The 22,500-nt window shown below is 36.7% G+C and overlaps 3 protein-coding genes across 31 annotated transcripts in view; 1 reads left to right on the top strand and 2 right to left on the bottom strand.

The window, feature by feature from the left end:
• Positions 1–2,687, bottom strand: part of cln6b (CLN6 transmembrane ER protein b) — a 13,697-nt gene extending 11,010 nt beyond the window's left edge. For 2 of the 28 annotated variants that reach the window (XM_087311617.1, XM_087311626.1), the window contains exons 1-3: positions 2,547–2,635; positions 2,123–2,345; positions 1–108 (exon numbers count right to left, since the gene is read on the bottom strand). The exon at positions 1–108 is cut by the window's left edge and continues 32 nt beyond it. In XM_087311617.1, coding sequence (XP_087167743.1) covers positions 1–27 — 27 coding nt within the window. In that variant the 5' untranslated portion in view covers positions 28–108; positions 2,123–2,345; positions 2,547–2,635. Of the gene's footprint in view, positions 214–1,358; positions 1,623–1,949; positions 2,346–2,546 lie in introns of those variants that run through there. The other 26 variants (XM_087311625.1, XM_087311624.1, XM_087311619.1 and 23 more) reach the window with 24 other exon arrangements.
• On the top strand, positions 1,539–6,499 carry fem1b (fem-1 homolog b). The gene is made up of 2 exons (XM_087311523.1): positions 1,539–2,390; positions 4,049–6,499. The coding sequence occupies exons 1-2, from the start codon at positions 2,110–2,112 to the stop codon at positions 5,682–5,684; spliced, it is 1,917 nt and encodes a 638-aa protein (XP_087167649.1). The 5' UTR covers positions 1,539–2,109; the 3' UTR covers positions 5,685–6,499.
• Positions 6,500–7,060: 561 nt separating this feature from the next.
• The window catches only part of itga11b (integrin, alpha 11b), an 88,265-nt gene continuing 72,825 nt past the window's right edge, over positions 7,061–22,500 (bottom strand). For both annotated transcript variants that reach the window (XM_087311378.1, XM_087311377.1), the window contains exons 23-30: positions 21,353–21,436; positions 20,785–20,875; positions 20,528–20,641; positions 18,817–18,903; positions 16,231–16,341; positions 14,327–14,422; positions 12,084–12,197; positions 7,061–9,892 (exon numbers count right to left, since the gene is read on the bottom strand). In XM_087311378.1, coding sequence (XP_087167504.1) covers positions 9,818–9,892; positions 12,084–12,197; positions 14,327–14,422; positions 16,231–16,341; positions 18,817–18,903; positions 20,528–20,641; positions 20,785–20,875; positions 21,353–21,436 — 772 coding nt within the window. In that variant the 3' untranslated portion in view covers positions 7,061–9,817. The remainder of the gene's footprint in view (positions 9,893–12,083; positions 12,198–14,326; positions 14,423–16,230; positions 16,342–18,816; positions 18,904–20,527; positions 20,642–20,784; positions 20,876–21,352; positions 21,437–22,500) is intronic.

A 22,500-nucleotide genomic window follows, 5' to 3' on the forward strand; every position in this document is an offset into this window, starting at 1 on the left:
TTGCCTTTTGCGGATGACGGTTGGCATCTCGGCTGCCTCAGATGGTCGTTTTCCACATCAGTGAGTAAAACACAAGGATAAAAACATCCTGAATCCTGATGTTTGGGTCTGAAACACAGTACAAAACGCTACTCTCTTCGGGTTCACTGAGATGGAGAGATTTAGGAAATGAGCAAATGAATAAATCAAGCCTGTCTGGTCCGAGTAAATCCTGAAAGATTGGGTTTTGTTGGCGTTTATATAAGCAAGATTAACCTTTAATCCAAAAATACCCCCCACCCCACCTCCCTTTGAGGAACACACGACATGTCTGACAGATTTAATATTCCTGATGAATTTACTGAACACATCAGTCCATACAAATCTATAAGATAGATAGATATATAGATAGATAGATAGATAGATGGATAGATAGATAGATAGATAGATAGATAGATAGATAGATAGATAGATAGAGATAGATGGATGGATGGATGGATGGATGGATGGATGGATGGATGGATGGATGGATGGATGGATGGATGGATGGATGGATGGATGGATGGATGGGTGGGTGGGTGGGTGGGTGGATGGATGGATGGATGGATGGATGGATGGATGGATGGATGGATGGATGGATGGATGGGTGGGTGGGTGGGTTTATGGGTGGGTGGGTGGGTGGATGGATGGATGGATGGATAGATAGATAGATAGATAGATAGATAGATGGATGGATGGATGGATGGATGGATGGATGGATGGATGGATGGATGGGTGGGTGGGTGGGTGGGTGGGTGGGTGGGTGGATGGATGGATGGATGGATGGATGGATGGATGGATAGATAGATAGATAGATAGATAGATAGATAGATAGATAGATAGATAGATAGATAGATAGATAGATAGATAGATAGATAGATAGATAGATAGATAGAGATAGATAGATAGATAGATGGGTGGATAGATAGATAGATAGATAGATAGATAGATAGATAGATAGATAGATAGATAGATAGATAGATAGATAGATAGATAGATAGATAGATAGATGGGTGGATAGATAGATAGATAGATAGATAGATAGATAGATAGATAGATAGATAGATAGATAGATAGATAGATAGATAGATAGATAGATAGATAGATAGATAGATAGATAGATAGATAGATAGATAGAAAGACGAAGAGGCAGAAACAGTTTCTATTATACTGATGTTTATTCATTTGTATTAATAAACTCTTTGTTATTAAAATATTTTAAAGTTTTATTCAAATAAATTAATAAATTAGCTACTAATTGTTACATTTCCATATACACAGGTGTATTTAAGTGTTAACAATATATTTTTACACCTATTTGTTTACACTTGGACGGGTACCTCAGCACACTCTTGCGGCTCCCTGGACATCCACGGAACCCACTATAAAAACAATGATTATTATCATTATCTAACGTTATTTGTAATCACTATTAAACAAATCACCCCTTCTACTCTTATCGTGCTTACTTTTATTTCGAAATCAGCAGGATGTCGAAAGTCGCACTTCCTGTTTTTGCTGACTTCATTTCCAGGCGTCGATACTGGCAGAGGTGAAAGACACAAACACAGAGAGAGAGCTTCGATCTGAGCTGAAATTCGCGTTTACTTCACCGAAAATCAGCTTTTTCTTAGTCAATACGATCGTCGGACACCATCGCGGAGGGATTCAGATTTAAAAACCCGAAACACAAAGTAAACAAAGCTCACCTTTAACGCCACTCACAAGAAGTGAAACAGAATTCCGACTGGAACTCGCTTAATTCCGTCAGCATCTGCATATGTATTAAACATCACTACACACCGCGTAACATTATTAATCAAGAATGTTAATATTTTAAGATAATTATATATATATTATATTGTATAATAGTAGCCGTTTGTATTAAAAGTTACACGATCGAAACTATAACAAAAGCTCCATCTTAGTACCGTCAGATCTTAATAATACTTGTTTTTAATTGATTATAATGGCCGTGGGTAGTTTAGAAACTCTACACAAGCCTCGTCTATGAGCGGTGGAGCTCCGGCAGGTGTTTTTAATGGGAGGCCGGTTGATCTGCTCTGAGATCAGTGGGCGAATCTTGCACCGATGGCGGAGGTACCGGTACCGGCTCTGGCCCGGTTGGAGTCCCTGGCCCGGTATGTGCACAAAGCGGCCGGTGAAGGCAGAGTCCTGACCCTGGCCGCCCTGCTCCTGAACCACTCCACCGTGCAGACTCGGTATCTTCTGGAGTTCGTGACCCAGCTGGCTGGACAGAGATCCACACCGCTTATCATCGCCGCCCGGAACGGACACGACAAGGTGGTGCGGCTGCTGCTGGATCACTATAAGGTGGACACGGAACAAACCGGGACTGTCAGATTTGACGGGTGAGCACTAAAGTGTGTGTCTGTTAAGTGTGTTACAGTAACTTACTACACATTACGTTATAAGTTAGCCTATAAAAGTGTATATTGTTGATTGAATATTACTGTTAGGCTCCTTATGTGTTAGATTAAATTGTTATATTAATTTAGGAAGCTTACCTGTAACGTTTTATTATCCCAAAGCTTCATTTACAAAAGTTAAAACTAAATAAAAGTGTACAACATATTTGTGTTACAGTTTGACTTCTGAGGTGTTTTGTGTTTGTTTTGTTTATTAACGGTCAAAGATGCAAAAAAAGAGCGGGAGTTCGCGGAGTGAGGGCGGTTGCCAGGTCCAAGGAAAATTTTCAGTCTCACGACAATTAAAATCTCAGCCAAATGTTTATTTTCTATAATATTTTTAAATACACATATTTGTAGATACAAGGTCAATGTGTAAATTACTGAGTAAGGTTGTCACGATACTTGAATTCGATAACAATTGGTAGGTCCAGACAGAATCTGCGGACATTTTTTGCTACTTCTGTGGAAAATTTAGTAAAAAATCAGTTATTTTGGGATTATCTTAACTAAAAACTTAGTACATGAAATGAAAAAAAATACATTTAACTTTTATTTAATGTTTAAAATGCAAATCAAATTAGATCCACTAGATAAAGCTATCATATAATAAATCTACTAAAAGACAGAAAATTACTTAAACTGTATTGTAAAAAAAATCAAATGAACACTTTCATATATGTTGATATTATTACCGAAATTAATTTAAAAACAGAATAAATATAAATTAACACACATTTACACAAATAAATAAATAGACTCAATGATGGGATAAAGTTTGTGTCTTGTGTGTTACAATACTACAAATTACATTATAAGTTAGCCTATAAGAGTGTCTATTTGTTGATTGAATGTTACTGTTTCTCATATGTTAGATTAAATTATTATATTAATTTAGGAAGCTTACCTGTAACGTTTTCTTATCCCAAAGCTTCATTTACAAAAAAAATTAGAAACTAAATAAAAATGTACAATATAATTGTGTTACAATTTGACTTCTGAGGTGTTTTGTGTTCTTTTTTTTTTTGTTTTATTTAACGGTCGGAGAGGAGCGCGAGTTCGCTGAGTAAGGGGGTTGCCAGGTCCAAGGAAAATTCTCAGCCTTATGAAAACTCAAATCTCAGCCAAATGAAATTAAAAGTATCCCATATTTATATTATAAATCGTCTACTTTTTGCTATATTATGTAGTTTCGTAATACTACATTAATCATGATGCTGTACAAAAAATTCTACCAATCAGAAAGTCACAGCTAGCAAAGCGGACTAAAGAAAAAGAAAGGGAAAAATACTTAAGAAGACAACTCTGCTGAGAAGTTGGGCAGCAATAATGCCCTTTATGGGCAATGGAGACCAACAGACTGCCAAATGCTACAAATATCCAGTCAAAATCATGGAAGAGTTTTGTAGTAGTTTTAATTAGTTGTCCATTTAAATTTGAAAAAATTACAGTAGATGACATCTTAACATTATTCATTAATTATTTATAAAGTTGATTATTTTAAAAAGTGTGTGTGACCGATATAAAATTAAATAGATAGAAATCTTGTTTTTGTATTAATATTCTTGACGCTGTTACTGATTTATTTTTCACCTCTGCAGGTATATTATCGATGGTGCCACGGCTCTTTGGTGTGCAGCTGGCGCTGGTCATTTCGAGGTGGTGCGTTTGCTGGTTTCCCACAATGCCAATGTGAACCACACCACCCTCACCAACTCCACTCCGCTCAGAGCCGCGTGCTTTGACGGCCGTCTGGACATCGTGCGCTACCTAGTGGAGCACAAGGCCGACATCAGCATCGCCAACAAATACGGAAACACTTGCTTGATGATCGCCGCCTACAAAGGGCACACTGACGTTGTTTACTTCCTTCTGGAGCGAAGAGCTGATCCCAACTCCACAGCTCACTGCGGAGCCACCGCGCTACATTTCGCCGCCGAAGCCGGACATTTGGAGATTGTGAAGGAGTTAGTACGATGCCAAGCGGCGATGGTGGTGAATGGACATGGCATGACGCCATTAAAAGTGGCCGCCGAGAGTTGCAAGGCTGACGTTGTAGAGCTGCTGTTATCCCATCCAGACTGTGACGTACAAAGTCGCATTGAAGCATTGGAACTACTTGGAGCGTCTTTCGCTAATGATCGAGAAAATTACGACATTCTTAAAACTTACCACTACTTGTATTTAGCAATGCTGGAACGGTTTCGGGATCCCGACAGAGCTATCACTAAAGAGCTGCCGTCTCCTGTTGAAGCGTACGGTGGACGATCTGAATGTCGGAATTTACAACAACTGGAGGCCATTCGACACGATCGGGACGCACTTCACATGGAAGGACTTATGATTCGCGAACGAATTCTGGGTGCGGATAATATTGATGTGTCACATCCCATAATATACAGAGGCGCAGTTTATGCTGACAACATGGAGTTTGAGCAGTGCATCAAACTTTGGCTGCACGCCTTGCAACTACGCCAACAAGGAAATCGCAACACGCATAAGGATCTCTTACGATTTGCGCAAGTGTTCTCGCAGATGGTTCACTTAAAAGAGCCGGTCATTGCGTCAGACGTTGAACATGTTTTACGCGCCAGCGTACTAGAAATCCGACGTAGCATGGCGCGTCTACAAACCACCACAGAAGTGGAATTACCGGCAGCCACCGATAATTACGAATCCAACGTGTTCACGTTTCTCTATTTAGTTTGCATTTCTACGAAAACGCAATGTGGCGAAGAGCAGCGAGAGCGCATAAACAAGCACATCTACGATTTAATACGCCTAGATCCTCGCTCCAGAGAGGGATCATCACTTTTGCACCTAGCGGCTAGCTCTAGTACACCTGTCGACGACTTCCATACTAACGATGTTTGCAGTTTTCCTAATGCGCAAGTGACTAAGCTGCTCATAGACTGCGGCGCTCAAGTGAACGCAGTCGACCATGAAGGAAACAGTCCACTACACCTCATAGTACAGTACAACCGCCCCATCAGCGACTTTTTAACCCTCCACGCCATCATTATTAGCCTCGTGGAGGCTGGCGCCCACACCGACATGACCAACAAGCAGAAGAAGACGCCGCTGGATAAGAGCACAACAGGCGTTTCTGAAATCCTCCTGAAAACGCAGATGAAGATGAGTCTGAAGTGCTTGGCGGCGCGCGCCGTGCAGCAACATCAAATCCTGTATCGAGACCAGATTCCCAAAAGCCTGGAGGAGTTCGTTGAATTTCATTGAACCGTGTTTTCCGCTCAGATCTGGCTTTTGGGGTTTGTTTTAACTTGGTGCTGAGGACTTTCATTTTGACCTTGTTTACGTAAATAATGTTCCAACTGCTGCATTTTTAGCGACTAGAGTTTCTAGTTTCATCCTCATAGTTTTTTTTCGTTTTTAACAAATCTAAGAGGACGTCGATGCTGATGGACTCTTATTTCTTGTTTTGGCGAACAGCATTTTATTGTTTAGTTCTGGCGATTTGAGCAGCGTTTTTATTTTTAAACGAGCTGCTCTTTTGTCAGTTTTTTCGTTTCTTAACATATTTTATAAAAGGTTTATTTAAAACAGAGTCTATTTTATGAGGAATCAGTGGGCGAGTGTTGATGTCCTAAAGCTGAACTCCGTGCCAGATTTCTTTTATTTGAATATTAAAATGTGCCTGTACCCAGAGGTTGGACGTTTATAATTATTATTATTGGTGTTTTTATTAACATGACGCCACTGTAAAGCCAATTAGAGAGTCTGTGATTCAGACTCGATCATGTGCTGGAGCTCTATTGGAGTCACGGGGCCTTACTGTTCTGGATGGTGCTGTTGTGTGTGTGTGTGTGTGTGTGTGTGTGTGTGAGTGGGAGAGCAGCATGTCTTCCTGCTTTTGGCTCCGTTTGTGTGTGTGTGTTTGAGTGCATGTCTGAGTACAATTGGCCAAATTTGAATGTGGAGTTTTTTAAACGATGTATATTTGCACCATTATTAATTCCTAAATTACTGGAGGTTACTGTGTGTGTTTTTATTTCTGAACCAAATCAAACAAGATTAAAAACATTGATCCGTGATTCTGTGTGCTTCTGTTTCTGTAGACGTTGAATTAAAATGTGTAATAATGTTTATTAACACTGCAATAGGCTGGCTCAGAGGTTAGCACTGTCGCCTCACAGCAAGAAGGTTGCTGGTTTGAGTCTCGGCTGGGTCAGTTGGCGCTTCTGTGTGGAGTTTGCAGGGTGCTCCGGTTTCCCCCACAGTCCAAACACATGCGCTATAGGGGAGTTGAATAAGCTAAATTGGCCGTTGTGTATGAGTGTGAATGTGAGAGTTTATGGGTGTTTCCCAGTACTGGGTTGCAGCTTGAAGGGCAATACTTATGCTGGATTAGTTCATTCCACTGTGGCGACCCCTCATAAATAAAAGGACTAAGCTGAAAAGAAAATGAATGAGGGCATTTTTAAGCTGCTGATTGGTTGAGGAGGTTGCTATGCTATTGCTGGGGCAGCTTTTGCTGCTTTCTCATTGGTTATTTGCTCATTCACTTGTTTTTGTAATTAAAATGTGTAATATTTACATAAGTAAACAAATAATGTCCATAAAACATTCTGTTCTGGATTAAAAACAACAAAGACTTCATCTTTTAAGGTGATTTTAATTTATTCAGTGGTTCAAACACACATTGAGCATTTGTTTGTCATCTTTACATGCGATAAACTGCAGATATAAATAATGACCATTTGAGCGAGTGACTGCAAAATTCACGTCATCCTGTTTGTATTGCGAAAGCTTGTAAAGCCATGTCATAAAATACAGTTCTGTCAGAGTGACAGCGTTAAAAACAGCATCTCGACTTACAATTATTGCTGGAATATGTGTATATTGTGCAAAGTGTGCGATTTTATTTATTTATTTTTATTTTGTTGCATGACAAACCCACTGTTATTTCTCCAAATGTGCAAAATCCGTTTAACGACTCACAGTTTGACCAAATATCTTGACCATCTGCAATATAATGATAACATTAAGCAGTAAACTAGGGTTTCATTCTGATCGCAGCCACTTTTTTTAAAGACACTGATATAAAAATTGGTTTAAGGGTAGTTGAGATGTCAAGAATAATTTAGTGAATTTTTGCCTATTGCTAATTATCTTATTGTGACGATATAAATGGAGATTAGACTGAATATTGTACTTTTATATTAATTTTTATTTCTTAATGATGTGAACTGCATAAAAAAACAAACATCTAAAACCTAAAAAAAAATAAAGCAAATTAAAATGAAACGTGATTTTTTTTTTTTTTCGGACAAAATATGTTTTTTTGCAAACAAATGTGTTTTCAGGAAGTTAAGATTTATTAAAAGCAATTTTAATAAAGTTTAATGAAAAGTTTAATAAAAATTACCAAAATAATACACACACACACACACACACACAAAAACTAATATTGCTACTATACTAGTATTACTATTATAACTTTACTATTATTCGCTATCCTGGGCTGCGTTTCCAAAACAACGACATAACTTGCGGCTGAACTATCATAGTACGTCCGATGCATCGTTTGGGAAAAGAACAATGTAATGACGAGTCTTCCCCAAAAACATAGTTTCTTTGTCGCAGATCGATACTTCTTTAGACTACTTCTTTAGAGAAAACCAAATAAATTTTGTGCAAACTATATTGTTTTCCTTGCGCACGCATAAAAAATAAAATCTATATTAGTTTTGTTAAAAAGAATGTTTCCTTTACAAATAATATTGCGAGTATTCTCAATAATAGCTTTTATCATGAGCCACGGCTGCGACCAGAATGGCATAAATGTTTTCAAAGTGCACTACAAAGGGAACACGACTGTCAATATGAAGATCGCTCAAACTGAACGGTTTAAATACCTTGAAAGCAAATTACACCTAAGAGAGATGAGCTTAATGCTTTAATTTGAGATAGTTCCTAGTTTGAATATTGGACCGTTTGAAAGGAATAGGGCGTACGGGGATAACTGGGAATAGAACACAACCAGGAACTATGCTTAACTACAGCTCTAGAGGTGTAGTTGCAAGCGAACAAGTTTGCGAATGTTTGTTGGAACGATGGATTTGGGAAATGCCAAATCAACGAACTATGTTTGAAATGATGAAACTCGCAACCTTAGTTGGCTAACATTTTTGGAAACGCACCCCTGAATGGACACCAATAGATGGCGGTTTTAATGGTTGATATATGGTTTTGGTTTGGTCAGGTTTTGTATTTAACTGAAATGATAGCAATATGTATATATATATTGTTTTTAAGTACCCTTCATAAAATGACTCAAACCTGTTTATAAAAGTTAGCATTCTTTGACTAACTTTAAAAAAATGCAATTCACAATATTATTACTTCAACTAGACAGCACGGTAGTGTGTGGCGCTGTTGTTGCCTCACAGCAAGAAGGTTGCTGGTTTAAGTCCCGGCTGGGTCAGTTGACGTTTCTGTGTGGAGTTTGCATGTTCTCCCTGTGTTGGCGGGGGTTTTCTCCGGGTACTCCGGTTTCCCCCACAGTCCAAACACATGCGCTATAGGGGAATTGATTGAACTAAATTGGCCGTAGTTTGTATGTGAATTAATGTGTATGTGTGTTTCCTAGTGATGGGTTGCAGCTGGAAGAGCATCCGCTGTGTAAAACATATGCTGGAATAGTTGACGGTTCATTCCATGAGTAATAAAGGGACTAAGCCGAAAAGAAAAGTAATGAATGACTTCAACTACCCTTAAACCTTTAAATAAATTCCAAACAAAATTAATAAAACACAGAAACAGACATAGAATAAAATCTTCTGCAACAAAACTCGTTCTGTAATATAAACTTATGACCAGATACAATAAAAAAGCACATTTTATATACACAAAACAGTCATGAGCAATAAAATGCATTAAGGTGCACGATATTAATCATTTTACGGTTAAATATTTCACCATTGTTTGACATTATATTGCTGAACTTTTTTTTTTTGGTATTTACAAATTTCAAGTTCAAAATTCTTTACAATGTGCAAGTGCATCAGCTCGAGTTCATGCTGAGGGTCTACAATCTGAGGTTTGTTTCATGATACACATTTATTATTTATTATTTTTAATATTGGTAACTATTAATCAGCACCAAAACCTCACTATGGTTCAAAACTGAAGCCTATTCATCTGTATTTTTCGTTTACTAGTTAACATTATCAATCTTTTTGCTTATATTCAAATTCTGCTTTATTTCCTCGCTTTTAATTGGCCACGCATCAAGCGAGCTGATTGGTTGTGCATCAGACTTGTGGGAGAGCTGCAGAGCAGCTGGTTGGCTGACACACTCCCGCATCTGGAGAGTCCCTGAGTGATTGGCTGAGGCGGTTGCCATGTTGTTACCGATCCTCTGCTGTTTTCTCATTGGCTTCCTGCTCGTCTCTCTTTCTCTTTTGCCTGTGGAAGAAGCCGAGCTGTGGATGAGGGAAAACGGTGAGTTTTTTGACCGTAAAATGTATATTTGTTTGTAAAATTGTTAAACATCATAGGGCTGGACGATATTGCAAAAATCCCATCATTCGATATCAATAATTATTGAATATTTTTAACAATCCATTTAGGAAAACTAGGATGTGTTATTTAACCACCTTATTTAAATTAACCAACATTACTAAGGTAAATAGTTTTAATATGAACTTTGCTAGTGTAACCCCGCTGGTCTTTCTCCGATGTTCTGCATATTTTAGTTCCAATCCCAATTAGACACACCTGAACCAGCTAATCAAGCTCTTACTAACGTTAGGTAAACAAGAAACTTTCAGGGAGTTGTGTTGGAGGATGTTGGAGCTAAACTATGCAGGACACCGGCCCTCCAGGACTGAGTTTGGACACCCCTGGTATAGACCTTTAAACTACTGTACACTTGTAAAAACAGTAATTTTAGGTGATAAAGGAGAAACTGATGCTAGACTACCCTTCAAAAAAATTAGAAAATAAGACGTTGGTTGTTAGCTCAAACTACTTATTCAAAATTATTTGAAACAGCATTATTTTTCAGGGGCAACTTAATTGTTTTATGTTTACTCCACTTTAATTTGTAAAAGCTACTAAGTTAACGTAATTCCTCCATGTTGCCCCAACATAAATCAATTGTGTGGAAGCCAGCATTTTTACAGTGGAGTTGATATGAAGCTGAATCTATGCTAGTTGAAGTATAAACAGGGTTAAATAAGTATTGAACATTTCTGCATTTTTCGCAGAAAACCTATTTCTTAGGGTGCTATTAACATGAAATTTTCCCCTGATATTGATAACGACCAAAGAGATCCATATATGCAAAGAAAACAAATCTAATTAGTTTACAAATGAAGTTCTGTGTGATAAAAGGAAATGACGCAGAGAAAAAGTACTGAACACATGAAGAAAGGGAGGTGTACTCCAGCAGTGAAAGCCCAGACAGCAGCTGAAATCTCTCAGTAGTTCTTCAGAAACCCTCTGCCCTTCCTCAGTGTAAATGAATATCAGCTGCTTCACTCAAACATCTTCAACAGCAGGAGTAAGTGTGTAGGTTTGCTCTTGATATTTGTGGGGATGGCCTGGACGGGTGAATCCCCCTCCCCTCCAGCCATTTACGATTAGCTGTTTATTCTGCAGTTAGTCTTCTGGGCATAATATTCACAGACTATATCAGTTTGCTATAGCGTTAGACTGAGTTAAAGCGGGGGAAAACACTAGCAATAGCCGCATTATCAGACATCCCAAGTCTCCTGGAAATGCATAGAGACTCCCAGATGCCAGCAAACGAATGATAATCTCCCGGAAATCGAGCGTCTCCCGCCCGTTCTTAAATACCTGCACACCACTCTCCATCGCATCCCTCCCAGCTCTTCAGGTACATCGGGCGCAACTCAAACCCTCCGCTCTTCAGGTACGTCGTGCGCTACTCACTCCCCACCGCTCTTTAGGTAGATCGCACGTACACGCCCCCACTGCTCTTCAGATACGTTGCGCACCATCAGCAACCCCTCTCCCCACCCCGCCCCATCCCCCAAATTAGTAGTTGGTGGATATGGGGACGCGTCTCCTTCGTCCATGCTAAATCTACGCCCCTGAGCAAGAGCATGAAGATGTAACCAGGGTGGACATTTCAGCAAGACAATGATTCAAAACACAGCCGAGGAGACTCTCAGATGCTTTCAGAGAAAGAAAACTGAGCTGTAGAATGGCCCAGCCAATCACCTGATCTGAATCCAATAGAGAATACAGATAAAGCTCGGATTTGATAGACTAGACCCACAGAACCATCAAGATTTATACACTCTGTTGAAGTCTGAGCAATGCATGAGGCTTAATTCTCCATATGAGAGGCGTCTTTAAGCTGCAATCAGCAAAAAAAGCCTTTTATATAACTTATTAAACGCGTTTCAGTAGTTCAGCACTTTCTCCTTCTGTCATTTCATTCTTCTAACACACAACTAATGTTTCAGGTTTGTTTTTGTTTTGTTTTTATGTTTGTATTGTTTGGGTTTTTACCAAAATCTGCTTCCACTCCATGTCAGCAGCTCCTTTAGAAACGTTAGTCCCAGAAGAAAACATGACACTGTGTTCAATACTTATTTTCCCCGCTGTAAGTTGCTATAAGTGTGGTAATCAGTGAATAAAGACCTTCCAGAGGGCCAGCACCAGCAGGGCCAGAAGCTGCAGTCCTCCAAGAGTGCTGCCGATGATCACCCAGACGGGGATCCGGTAATCTTCCTCCTTTCTAATCTCCAGGATAATCTGCAGAATCACACAGCGCTCAAGTCAAACCCATGGAGGATTCAGCAGCTTTCACACAGTTAAGGGTTCGTTCACACAGAATGTGTTTTTCTCCCCCAATGCACTACATTTCTATTGTTTTTTAATGTAAATGCGCTTGACCGATGGTGTTTTTACGGTCAAGTCTTTTACATGTGAGCGTCGTGTTTTTTGGGCACCCACTGTACTTATGCACTTACACACTGAACAGCATGGTATATGAATTTAGTGTCGTACCAATTGGAACTCTAACGTCAACAATCGTAGGAGAATTTTGCTTTCACAACCCAGAAATAAATAAAGTCATTCAACATTAGTGCCTGATAGCCCCACCCTTTCATTAATAGCCCTCCCACCTTAAGCAATAGTCCCACCCCTTCTGCTACAAGAGCAAAGCTGCGACATCTTACACTTATTTTTAATGATCGAATGAGTGCATCATCTAGGTATTTAATGAGCACTTGTTCCTTTTAAAATAAAATGAATAGTTCAGTGTATCCCTACCAGTCCTACACCACCCAACCCGCTCCGAGCTGGGATCGAACCGGCGGCCTTCCGCATGGGAGTTGGTTGCTCTAACAAGGAGGCTAAATACCATAGCCTCTAGTGTCTGTCACTAGAGCACCTTTAGAGGTCAGAGGAGTGAGGTTTACCTGAACAGCACTTACTAGCTGGCCTCCGTTACACTCAACCCTAAACCTCACTCCCAACCGGGTCACGGCACCAATGTATCCCCTGCCGGTCTTACACCACCCAACCCGCTCCGAGCTAGTATCGAACCGGCGACCTTCCGCATGCGAGTGCCTCCTTGGTAGAGCAACCGACTCCCATGCGGAAGGTTGCCGGTTCGATACCAGCTCGGAGTGGGTTGGGTGGCGTAGGACCGGCGGGGTTACAAATGCACAACTTGCACTATTTAATCTACAAATTAGCGTGGAATAGTGCATAAGTATAAGATTTGGGAAGCACCCACTGTGTCAAGTTGAACGATCTTCAACTTTCACAAGCATCGCAGCTCATCACTGTCAGTGGACCAATTAGAAGAGCTCGGAGGCGGGGCCGCTGTTACAAGCTTCTGTTTATGGTATGAAGTTGCCATGATAACTGATTTATAGCGGTATATATCATGGCGGAGGAGGCATTCATTGTGTCTGTGTCCAGATATCCTGAGTTATGATGTGTCTCTATGTGCTTATCATAACATATTGTTTCCCTATTTCTACTAATGGGTTTGTTATTGTCGTTATTACATCACGTTTATAATATCGCGTCATGAGGACCTTGCACTTTTTTAAAACCCATTTCTGAGCGCAACATCTCGCATTTTTAGAAGCAAAGATGCATTCAGTGTGAATGAGCCCTAATACTAGTGCACTAGTGCAGTGACTTTACCAATAGATTCAAAAATAAGCTGTCCAAACACAGCAGAGCTCTTTTAATTTACTGTTAAAGTCTGCGTGAAATCTAAATTTACAACATTTAATAACGTTTTGAGATCAAATGATCGAGTGTACGCACATAATTCAACAAACAGAACCATTTAAATAGCAAGTATCTGTAATGCTATCCTCCATATAGGAAAATTCAAAGCACAATCATAATGAAACATTCATATTTGAATTAGCATAATTAACATATAAAATATGTTAATGGTAAATGGGTCCCAAATCTGAGAAAATGCGTATATATATATATATATATATATATATATATATATATATATATATATATATATATATATATATATATATTTCATAAATATCAAAGTCATTACATCTAATTCTTGTCCTTTTTGTCAATATGTTGCATTATTATGCTGCATTATGGATAAATAATTGAACATCAAAGGCTAAAAAGGAGTTCTAAATAACTTTAACTTTTAACTAATGTGAAGTAAAAATATTAATAACAATGAGCCAGAAGGGGGCAGCGTGTCACTTAAAATATTTTTGTCTATAGTATGTTCATTTTTCTAGAAAAAGCTGTAAATATGAGCAGCTGTGCAGAACAAAATGGACTAAAACTTCATGCAAATGTGACAGACAGTAAACAACACGAGTTTCTTTCTCATTAAAACCCTATATATTATTTATAGATGTGTCTGTACTCACGTGTCTCATGGGCCGTTCCTCATGGAGAAACATTGGGTTTGAAGGGCTCAATTCAACTGTGGCCGTCATTACCAGATCCAAACGCTTAAACTTCACCTGAGAAAATATGGATTTATTTTTCATCTTCATATGATTTTAAAGAAAAAGCATTTAAGCACATGAAAAATAAACTACACTTATATTATGGGGCTGTTGATTCTGATTTGATAGTTGATTCCGGCAGGTTTTAATACAAACTTATAATTAAAATGTTGGAATTACAAACTGTAAACTCAAAGAGTATTGAGGAGTAAACTCAGAAAGAAAAAAGGAAAAAAATGGCTAAATTTAAACGTAAAAATTGCAAGATGAAAACACAAAATTTCAATATTGAAAAAAGGAATAATTATAAGTTGTAAACTCATAATAAAAAATCGTACAAATTATGAGATGCAAACTCATAACAAAAACAAAATGTAAGAATTACAAGATGCAAACTCATAATTCAAAATATAAAAAAATTATGAGATTTAAAGTCATAATTTAAAAATAAAAAATAGCTTGATGTAACATTATAATAAAAAACAAGAAAAATGAGATGGAAACTCATAATAAAAATATAAGTATTACGAGATGTAAACTCATAATTAAATAATACAACTTACAAGACACAAAAAAAACGTACAAACTAAGAGATGTAAACTCAAAAAACCTACAAATTACGAGATGTAAACTCATATATAATGTATGAATTATGGGATGTAAACTCAATAACAATGTATGAATTACTAGATATAAACTCATAAACAATGTACGAATTCCGAAATGTAAACTCAGATTTTAAAACTACGTACGAACTATGAGATGTAAACTTATGATAATAAAAAACGTACGAATTCCGAGATTTACCAAAAAAAAGTATCCATTATGAGACCTAAACTCAATAAAAAATTTATATTTTTAATTACAAGACATAATCTCAATAAAAAAAAAACATACAAATTACAAGACGTAAACTCAATAAAAGTTTACGAGTTACGAGATGTGAACTCAATTAAAAACTCTACTAATTTCGAGATGAAAAAATGATAAAAAATGTACGAATTACGAGATGTAAACTCAATTCAAAACATACGAATTACAAGCAAACTCAATTAAAAAATATGAATTAAGAGATGTAAACTCAATAAAAAAATTACAAATTACGAGTTTTAAATTCAAAAAATGTAAGAATTATGAGATGTGAACTCAATAAAAAATGTACGAATTACGAGGTGTAAACGCAATAAAAAAACATACAAATTACGAGATGTATACTCAATTAAAAAAACATACAAATTACGAGATGTATACTCAATTAAAAAAACATACAAATTACGAGATGTATACTCAATTAAAAAAACATACAAATTACGAGATGTATACTCAATTAAAAAAACATACAAATTACGAGATGTATACTCAATTAAAAAATGTACAAATTACGAGATGTAAACTCAATTAAAAAAATTTACAAATTACGAGATGTAAACTCAATTAAAAAACATACAAATTACGAGATGTAAACTCAATTGAAAAATGTACAAATTACGAGATGTAAACTCAATTAAAAAACATACAAACAACGAGATGTAAACTTAAATAAAAAAATGTGCGAATTACGAGATGTAAACTCAATTAAAAAAATTGATGACTTACGAGATGTAAACTCAATTTAAAAACATACAAATTACGAGATGTAAACTCAATTAATAAAACATTATGAGATAATTCATAAAGTCAATAATTATGAAAAAATGAAAAAATTTGTAACAGTCGTAAACAAAGTAAAAACAAAGACAAAATTGTGCGACGTAAAAAAAGTCATAATTGTCAGACATAAACTCATTTGTCAGTTATTCGTTACTTATTTCTAACATACTCACGGCTAATAAAGTGTGAAGATTGAGCCATCCTGTGACGGTGATGCTAACGTCTGCTTGTGGAGACAGGTTGAATCTGCACTGTGCTAATAATGCGTCACTGGTGGAGGCGTTCTGTCAACACAAACAACACAATATGGAGAACATTAAATACTTTTGATCACGTTGCACTTGGAAAGTGAATGTGCCAGAGAGGAAGCTGTGAATGAATCATTTCCAATTTGGAGCACATATAGACTGCGTATAAATAATCATGCTATCCGTAGCCAACAGAGAGTGATAAAGCAGCTTGAGTAGTTTGATTAGTTAGCACTGTTAGTTTTGCATTCTGCTGCTTTGTGAATGCAGATGAACGCATTTAGTATAGAATAAAAAGAAAATAATGAGATCTGAATTGACATGTAAATTCTGAATAAAAAAACAGTCTGAATTTCCTCCAAAAAAGATGCAATTTCAGGACAAAAGTCAGCATTGAGAGATGCAAACTCAGTTTTTTGAGAAAGAAAACATTCAAATTTGGAAAATGCAAACTCAGAATTCCAAGACATTATAAATACATAAGAATTGCGAGATCAGCAAATAAAAAAAAAACACAATTTCGATATGTCGACTCAGAATTTTAAAAAGTGAAAATTGTGAGACGTAAAATCAGAATTAAAAAAAGAATTGCAAGATGTAAACTCAGAATAAAGAAATATTAAATAGCAAGCTGCAAACTTTAAAAAAAATGTAAGAATTGCGAGATATAAACTCAGATTTTCCAAAAAAAAAAAACGTAACAATTGTGAGATAAATTTATATTTATATTTACTTATTTATAAACTAAATTTGAAAAAATTTAAGAATTGTAAAATGTAAATTCGGAATAAAAAAAACTTAACAATAGCAATATGCAAACTCAAATTATCAAAAAAAAAAAAATGTAAGAATTGCGAGACGTAAATGCAGAATTAAAAAAAAACATAGGAATTGTGAAACCTGAACTTAGATTTTAAAAAAACGTAGGAATTGTGAAACCTGAACTCAGATTTAAAAAAACGTAGGAATTGCAAGGGGTGAAATAAAATATTTTAAAAAGAATATATGAAATACCCCAAAAAAAAAAAAAACATAACAATAGTGACATGTAAACTCGGAATATTAAAAAATGTAACAATTGCAAGACATAAACTCAGAATATTAAAAAACGTAAGAGTTGCAAAATGTAAACTTTGAATTAAAAAAACATAAGAATTGCAACACAAAATAGCAATATGCAAACTAAGAATATTAAATAAAACATAATTGTGAGACGTAGTGACATAGTGACATGCAAATTCAGAATATTAAAAATCATAAGAATTTTGAGACACAAACTCAGAATATTAAAAACGTAAGAATTGCGAGATGTATAATCAGAATTTTAAAAAACAACAATAGTGACATGCAAGTTCAGAATATTAAAATAACAATAATTGTGAGAAGTAAACTCAGAATATTAAAAAGTAAGAATTGTGAGAAGTAAACTCAGATACAAAAAAACGTAAGAATTGCAAGACGTAATCTCAGAATTTAAAAATACCTAACAATAGTGACATGCAAATTTAGAATATAAAAAAAACGTTATAACTGCGAGACATAAACTCAGTATATTAAAAAAGTAAGAAATGTGAGACAAACTCAGATAAAAAAAAAACGTAAGAATTGCAAGACGTAAACTCAGGATTTAAAAAAAAACTACAATAGTGACATGCAAATTCAGTATATAAAAAAAATTAAGAATTGTTAGATGTAAACTCAGGATTTAAAAACATAACAATAGTGACATGCAAATTTAGAATATAAAAAAGTAATAATTTTGAGACGCAAACTCAAAATATTAAAAAAACGTAAAAAATTTGAGACGTAAACTCAGAATTTAAAAAAACATAAGAATTGCAGGGCGTAAACTCAGAATTTAAAAAACATAACAATAGTGACATGCAAATTCAAAATCTAAAAAAAACGTAATAATTGCGAGAAGTAAACTCAGAATAGTACAAAAGTACAAATTGTGAGACGTAAACTCAGATATAAAAAAACATAAGAATTGCGAGACGTAAACTCAGAATTTAAAAAGCATAACAGTAGTGACATGCAAATTCAGGATATAAAAAAACGTAATAATTGTGAGACGTAAACTCAGAATATTAAAAAAAAGTACGAATTGTGAGACAAACTCAGTTTTAAAAAACGTAAGAATTGCAAGACGTAAATTCAGAATTTAAAAAACATAACAATAGTGACATGCAATTTCAGAATATAAAAATACATAATAATTGCGAGACGTAAACTCAGAATATAGAAAACATAACAATAGCAATATGCAAACTCAGAATTGAAAAAAGACGTAATAATTGCGGGAAGTAATCGTAGAGTTTAAGATTAATCTTCGTAATCTTACACTTGCAAGTTGTAAACCAAAATTTTAAAACATAAATTTGCAATAGCCTGACATTTGACATAAAATTGCAACTACATTTTTTTCGTGGCAGAAACAGGCATATATAAAATATACATATATCAGTGTATTGAAATCTTTCGAAGAAGTTCAGACAAAGTGAGATGTACCATGTGTGCATTGAGGGAAAGATCTTCTTCCTGTGAGGAGGAGCCGGCGGTGATGACACGTGGAAAACTGCAGAGCGATCCCGGCATCTGAGATGAACACACACACACACACACACACACACACACACAGATGAGGATTTACACAAGAACAGTGCTTACTAAAACACAACAACTGATCCAACTCAAACACACATTAGCAAACAACACACTCTGGAAGCAGTTAAAGCGTTTGTTTACGGCAGTGATTCAGTTCAGATCAACGACTGCTTTCAAAACAAGCCAACAATGATTCTGAGCACGCTTAAACGAAGACACATTTATTTAAATGAAGACACATTTATAAACAACATGAGACGTGAGGATTTGCCTTTAAAAAAACATAGAAGTCAACTCGCTCATAACAAAAACAAACATCTGCCAAATTTCATTTGAATTCATTTATTAGGCATTTATTTTCCTTTAAGAGTGAGATGTTCAGCATAATAACACATCCTTACCTCAGCAGGGTGTGTCATGTTTTTGGGTCCCCTTAAAACATTTCAGTTGTGTTACGTGGATATTTTCAAGTGTTGTGACCGATTTGCTGCACAGTTCTTGCCGCGTGTTCCTTCATGTTATATATATATAAAATTTATCTCTAAAGTAGTACTAGTTTCTTGGAGATATTTGTACTTAAAACAATTAATAACACTTAATTACTTAATAAAATATGATATTTGAAGCGTTTTCATGCTGTAAACAAAACAAACATCTTCAACAAATAAAGTATTAATTAATTAATTTATTTATTTATTTATTTATTTATTTGGGGTAAGATGTTTTCTTTTTATTAATTTTTTTTTTTACATTTAAATATTTTATTTTTATTGTTGATTTATTTATTTTTTTGTCTCTCAAGTAGCATTATATTGGACATACTTGTGCTTATAAAACATTAAAAATAATGAGTGATATCATTTTAAGTATGTTCTGCAAGGTGAAGTAGTTTAGCCGGCAGCTAGCTCTCTGCAACTCACATGGTCGCCCACTGAAGCTAAGCAGGGCTGTGCCCTGTCAGTACCTGGATGGGAGACCACATGAGAAAGCTAGGTTGCTGCTGGAAGTGGTGTTAGTGAGGCCAGCAGGGGGCGCCCAACCTGTGGTCTGTGTGGGTCCTAATGCCCCAGTATAGTGAAGGGGACTCTATACTGCTCAGTGAGCGCTGTCTTTTGGATGAGATCTTAAAATGAGGTCCCGACTCTCTGTGGTCATTAACAGTCTATCATGGCCTCCTAACCCTCCCCATATCACAATTGGCTTTGTCTCTGTCTCCTCTCCACCAATCAGCTGGTGTGTGGTGTGCGGTCTGGCGCAAAATGGCTCGAGGTTGATGCTGCACACTGGTGGTGGATGAGGAGATTCCCCCCAATGTGTAAAGCGCTTTGAGTGTCCAGAAAAGCGCTATAAATATGTAAGGAATTATTATTTAACAGTATCTTGGGCATATATGTGCTTCAAAACAATTCAAATAGCAAGAAATAAAATCTTTTTTCTACAATGTGAAGTATGTTAGGGATGAAATTAATTGGTGGAACATTATATACATTTCATATACATTTTTGTCTTTGAAGAAAAAGTATCGTGGACTATTTGTATTTAATAAAATCTTTCTAACATGCAATGGAAGCCATTCATGGTACTGTAAACTGACATAAAGGCACTCAAAACGCACCTGCTGGATATACAGGTCTGAGAGGTGCAAAAGAGTGTTTGCTTTTCTGGTCACGGCGAAGACGTTTAATGTGAAGAGAAGCTCAGAGACGGGGAACAGGCCAAGATTCTGGATCTGCAAAACAAATCGCTCTGAATAGGTTTTGTCCAAAGCAAACATTGATTTAGTTCAGATGCACAGCAAATGAAGAACGATTCACTGTTCGCTCTGAAGAATGCCTTCTACAGCAGCTTTCTTATGGTAAATGAGGAGCTCACCTGATAAGAGAGGTTAAACGGAGGTCCAGACCCGACAGAGACGCTCTGAGCCTGTTCAGGTTTGATCTCAAAGCGGGACGGACTGGAGTCTCTGGAAGAAAAACACTGCTTACACTCCCAGAATCAATCAGTCAGTGTCAAACATCCGTTTATTTCTGCTGGACTCTCTTATAAAGCTGTGAAGGGTCATATTTATGACAGAAAATCTTATTTTTGTGTGAATATATTGACCACATGCTACATGAAAATATACTATAGTAAATGATAGTAGATACTATAGTACTTTATAAAGTGCATTATTCTGTATGTATTATAGCATTTACAACTATGAATGCTGCAGCATTAACTGTAGTGCACTGATACACTATAAATACTGAGGCATACTTTAGTTTTTACTACAGTATAATCTACACTATTGCTCCTATAGAGTAAAGCTACAGTATTCCGTCATTTGTTTATATTACTGTAGCTGTTGTGTTACCATAGCAACTATAGAGTTACCCAACAGATCAATTACTATACTGCCGCTTATTTTCAGTTCACTGTGGGAATCTGTCTACTGCGTTACCTTGTGAAGAGAAGATCAGCCTCATATCTCAGATTATGATGAATGTTATTGATGTTGTCCTCTGGAAACATCTCTTCACCTTCACTGCAGCGAAATAAATAAAGTCAGTCCGTTTATCTGTCTGTCCAGTCATCACTCTGTCCATCCATTCATCTATCTATCCATCCATCCATCCATCTATTTGTCTATTAATCCATCCATCACTCTGTCCATCCATCCATCAATCCATTTGTCTGTTCGTCCATCCATTTGTCAGTCCATCCATCCATCTATCCATCCATCCATCCATCCATCCATCCATTTGTCTATTAATCCATCCATCACTCTGTCCATCCATTCATCCATCTATTCATCCATCCATCTATTTGTCTATTAATCCATCTATCACGGTCCATCCATTCATCCATCTATTCATCCCTCCATCTATTTGTCTATCAATCCATCCATCACTCTGTCCATCCATTCATCTATCTATTCATCCATCCATCACTCTGTCCATCCATCCATCAATTCATTTGTCTGTTGGTCCATCCATTTGTCAGTCCATCCATTTATCTATCCATCCATCCATCCATTCATCTATCCATCCTTCTATTTGTCTATCCATCCACCCATCCATCCATCCATTCATCCATCCATTTGTCTTTCCATCCATCCATTTGTCTGTCAGTCCATCCATCACTTTGAGCATCAATCCATCCATCCATTTGTCTATCCATCCATCCAACCATCCATCCATCCATCCATCCATCCATCTATCGATTTGTCTGTCCGTCCATCCATCACTTTGTGCATGCATCCATCTGTCCATACATCTATCTATTTGTCTACCCATCCATCCATCCATCCATCCATTTGTCTGTTCGTCCATCCATCACTTTGTGCATCCAGCCATCCATCCATCCATTTGTCTACCCATCCATCAATCCATCCATTTATCCATCCCTTTGTCTACCCATCCATCCATCAATCCATTCATCCATCCATTTGTCTACCCATCCATCCATCAATCCATCCATCCATCCATCCATCCATTTGTCTACCCATCCATCCATCCATCCATCAATCCATCCATCCATCCATCCATCCATCCATCCATCCATCCATTTGTCTACCCATCCATCCACCAATCCATCCATCCATCCATT

Source organism: Danio rerio, chromosome 25 (genome assembly GCF_052040795.2).
Source record: "Danio rerio strain M-AB ecotype USA chromosome 25, GRCz13ab, whole genome shotgun sequence".
NCBI lineage: Eukaryota > Metazoa > Chordata > Actinopteri > Cypriniformes > Danionidae > Danio > Danio rerio.

What these genes read in the sequence shown, in the direction of transcription:
- fem1b (XM_087311523.1), top strand. Translation starts at nt 2,110, where the DNA reads ATGGCGGAGGTACCGGTACCGGCTCTGGCCCGGTTGGAGTCCCTGGCC. An exon ending in GGGACTGTCAGATTTGACGG is followed by an intron (nt 2,391 to 4,048) that starts GTGAGCACTAAA and finishes TCACCTCTGCAG; the next exon opens with GTATATTATCGATGGTGCCA.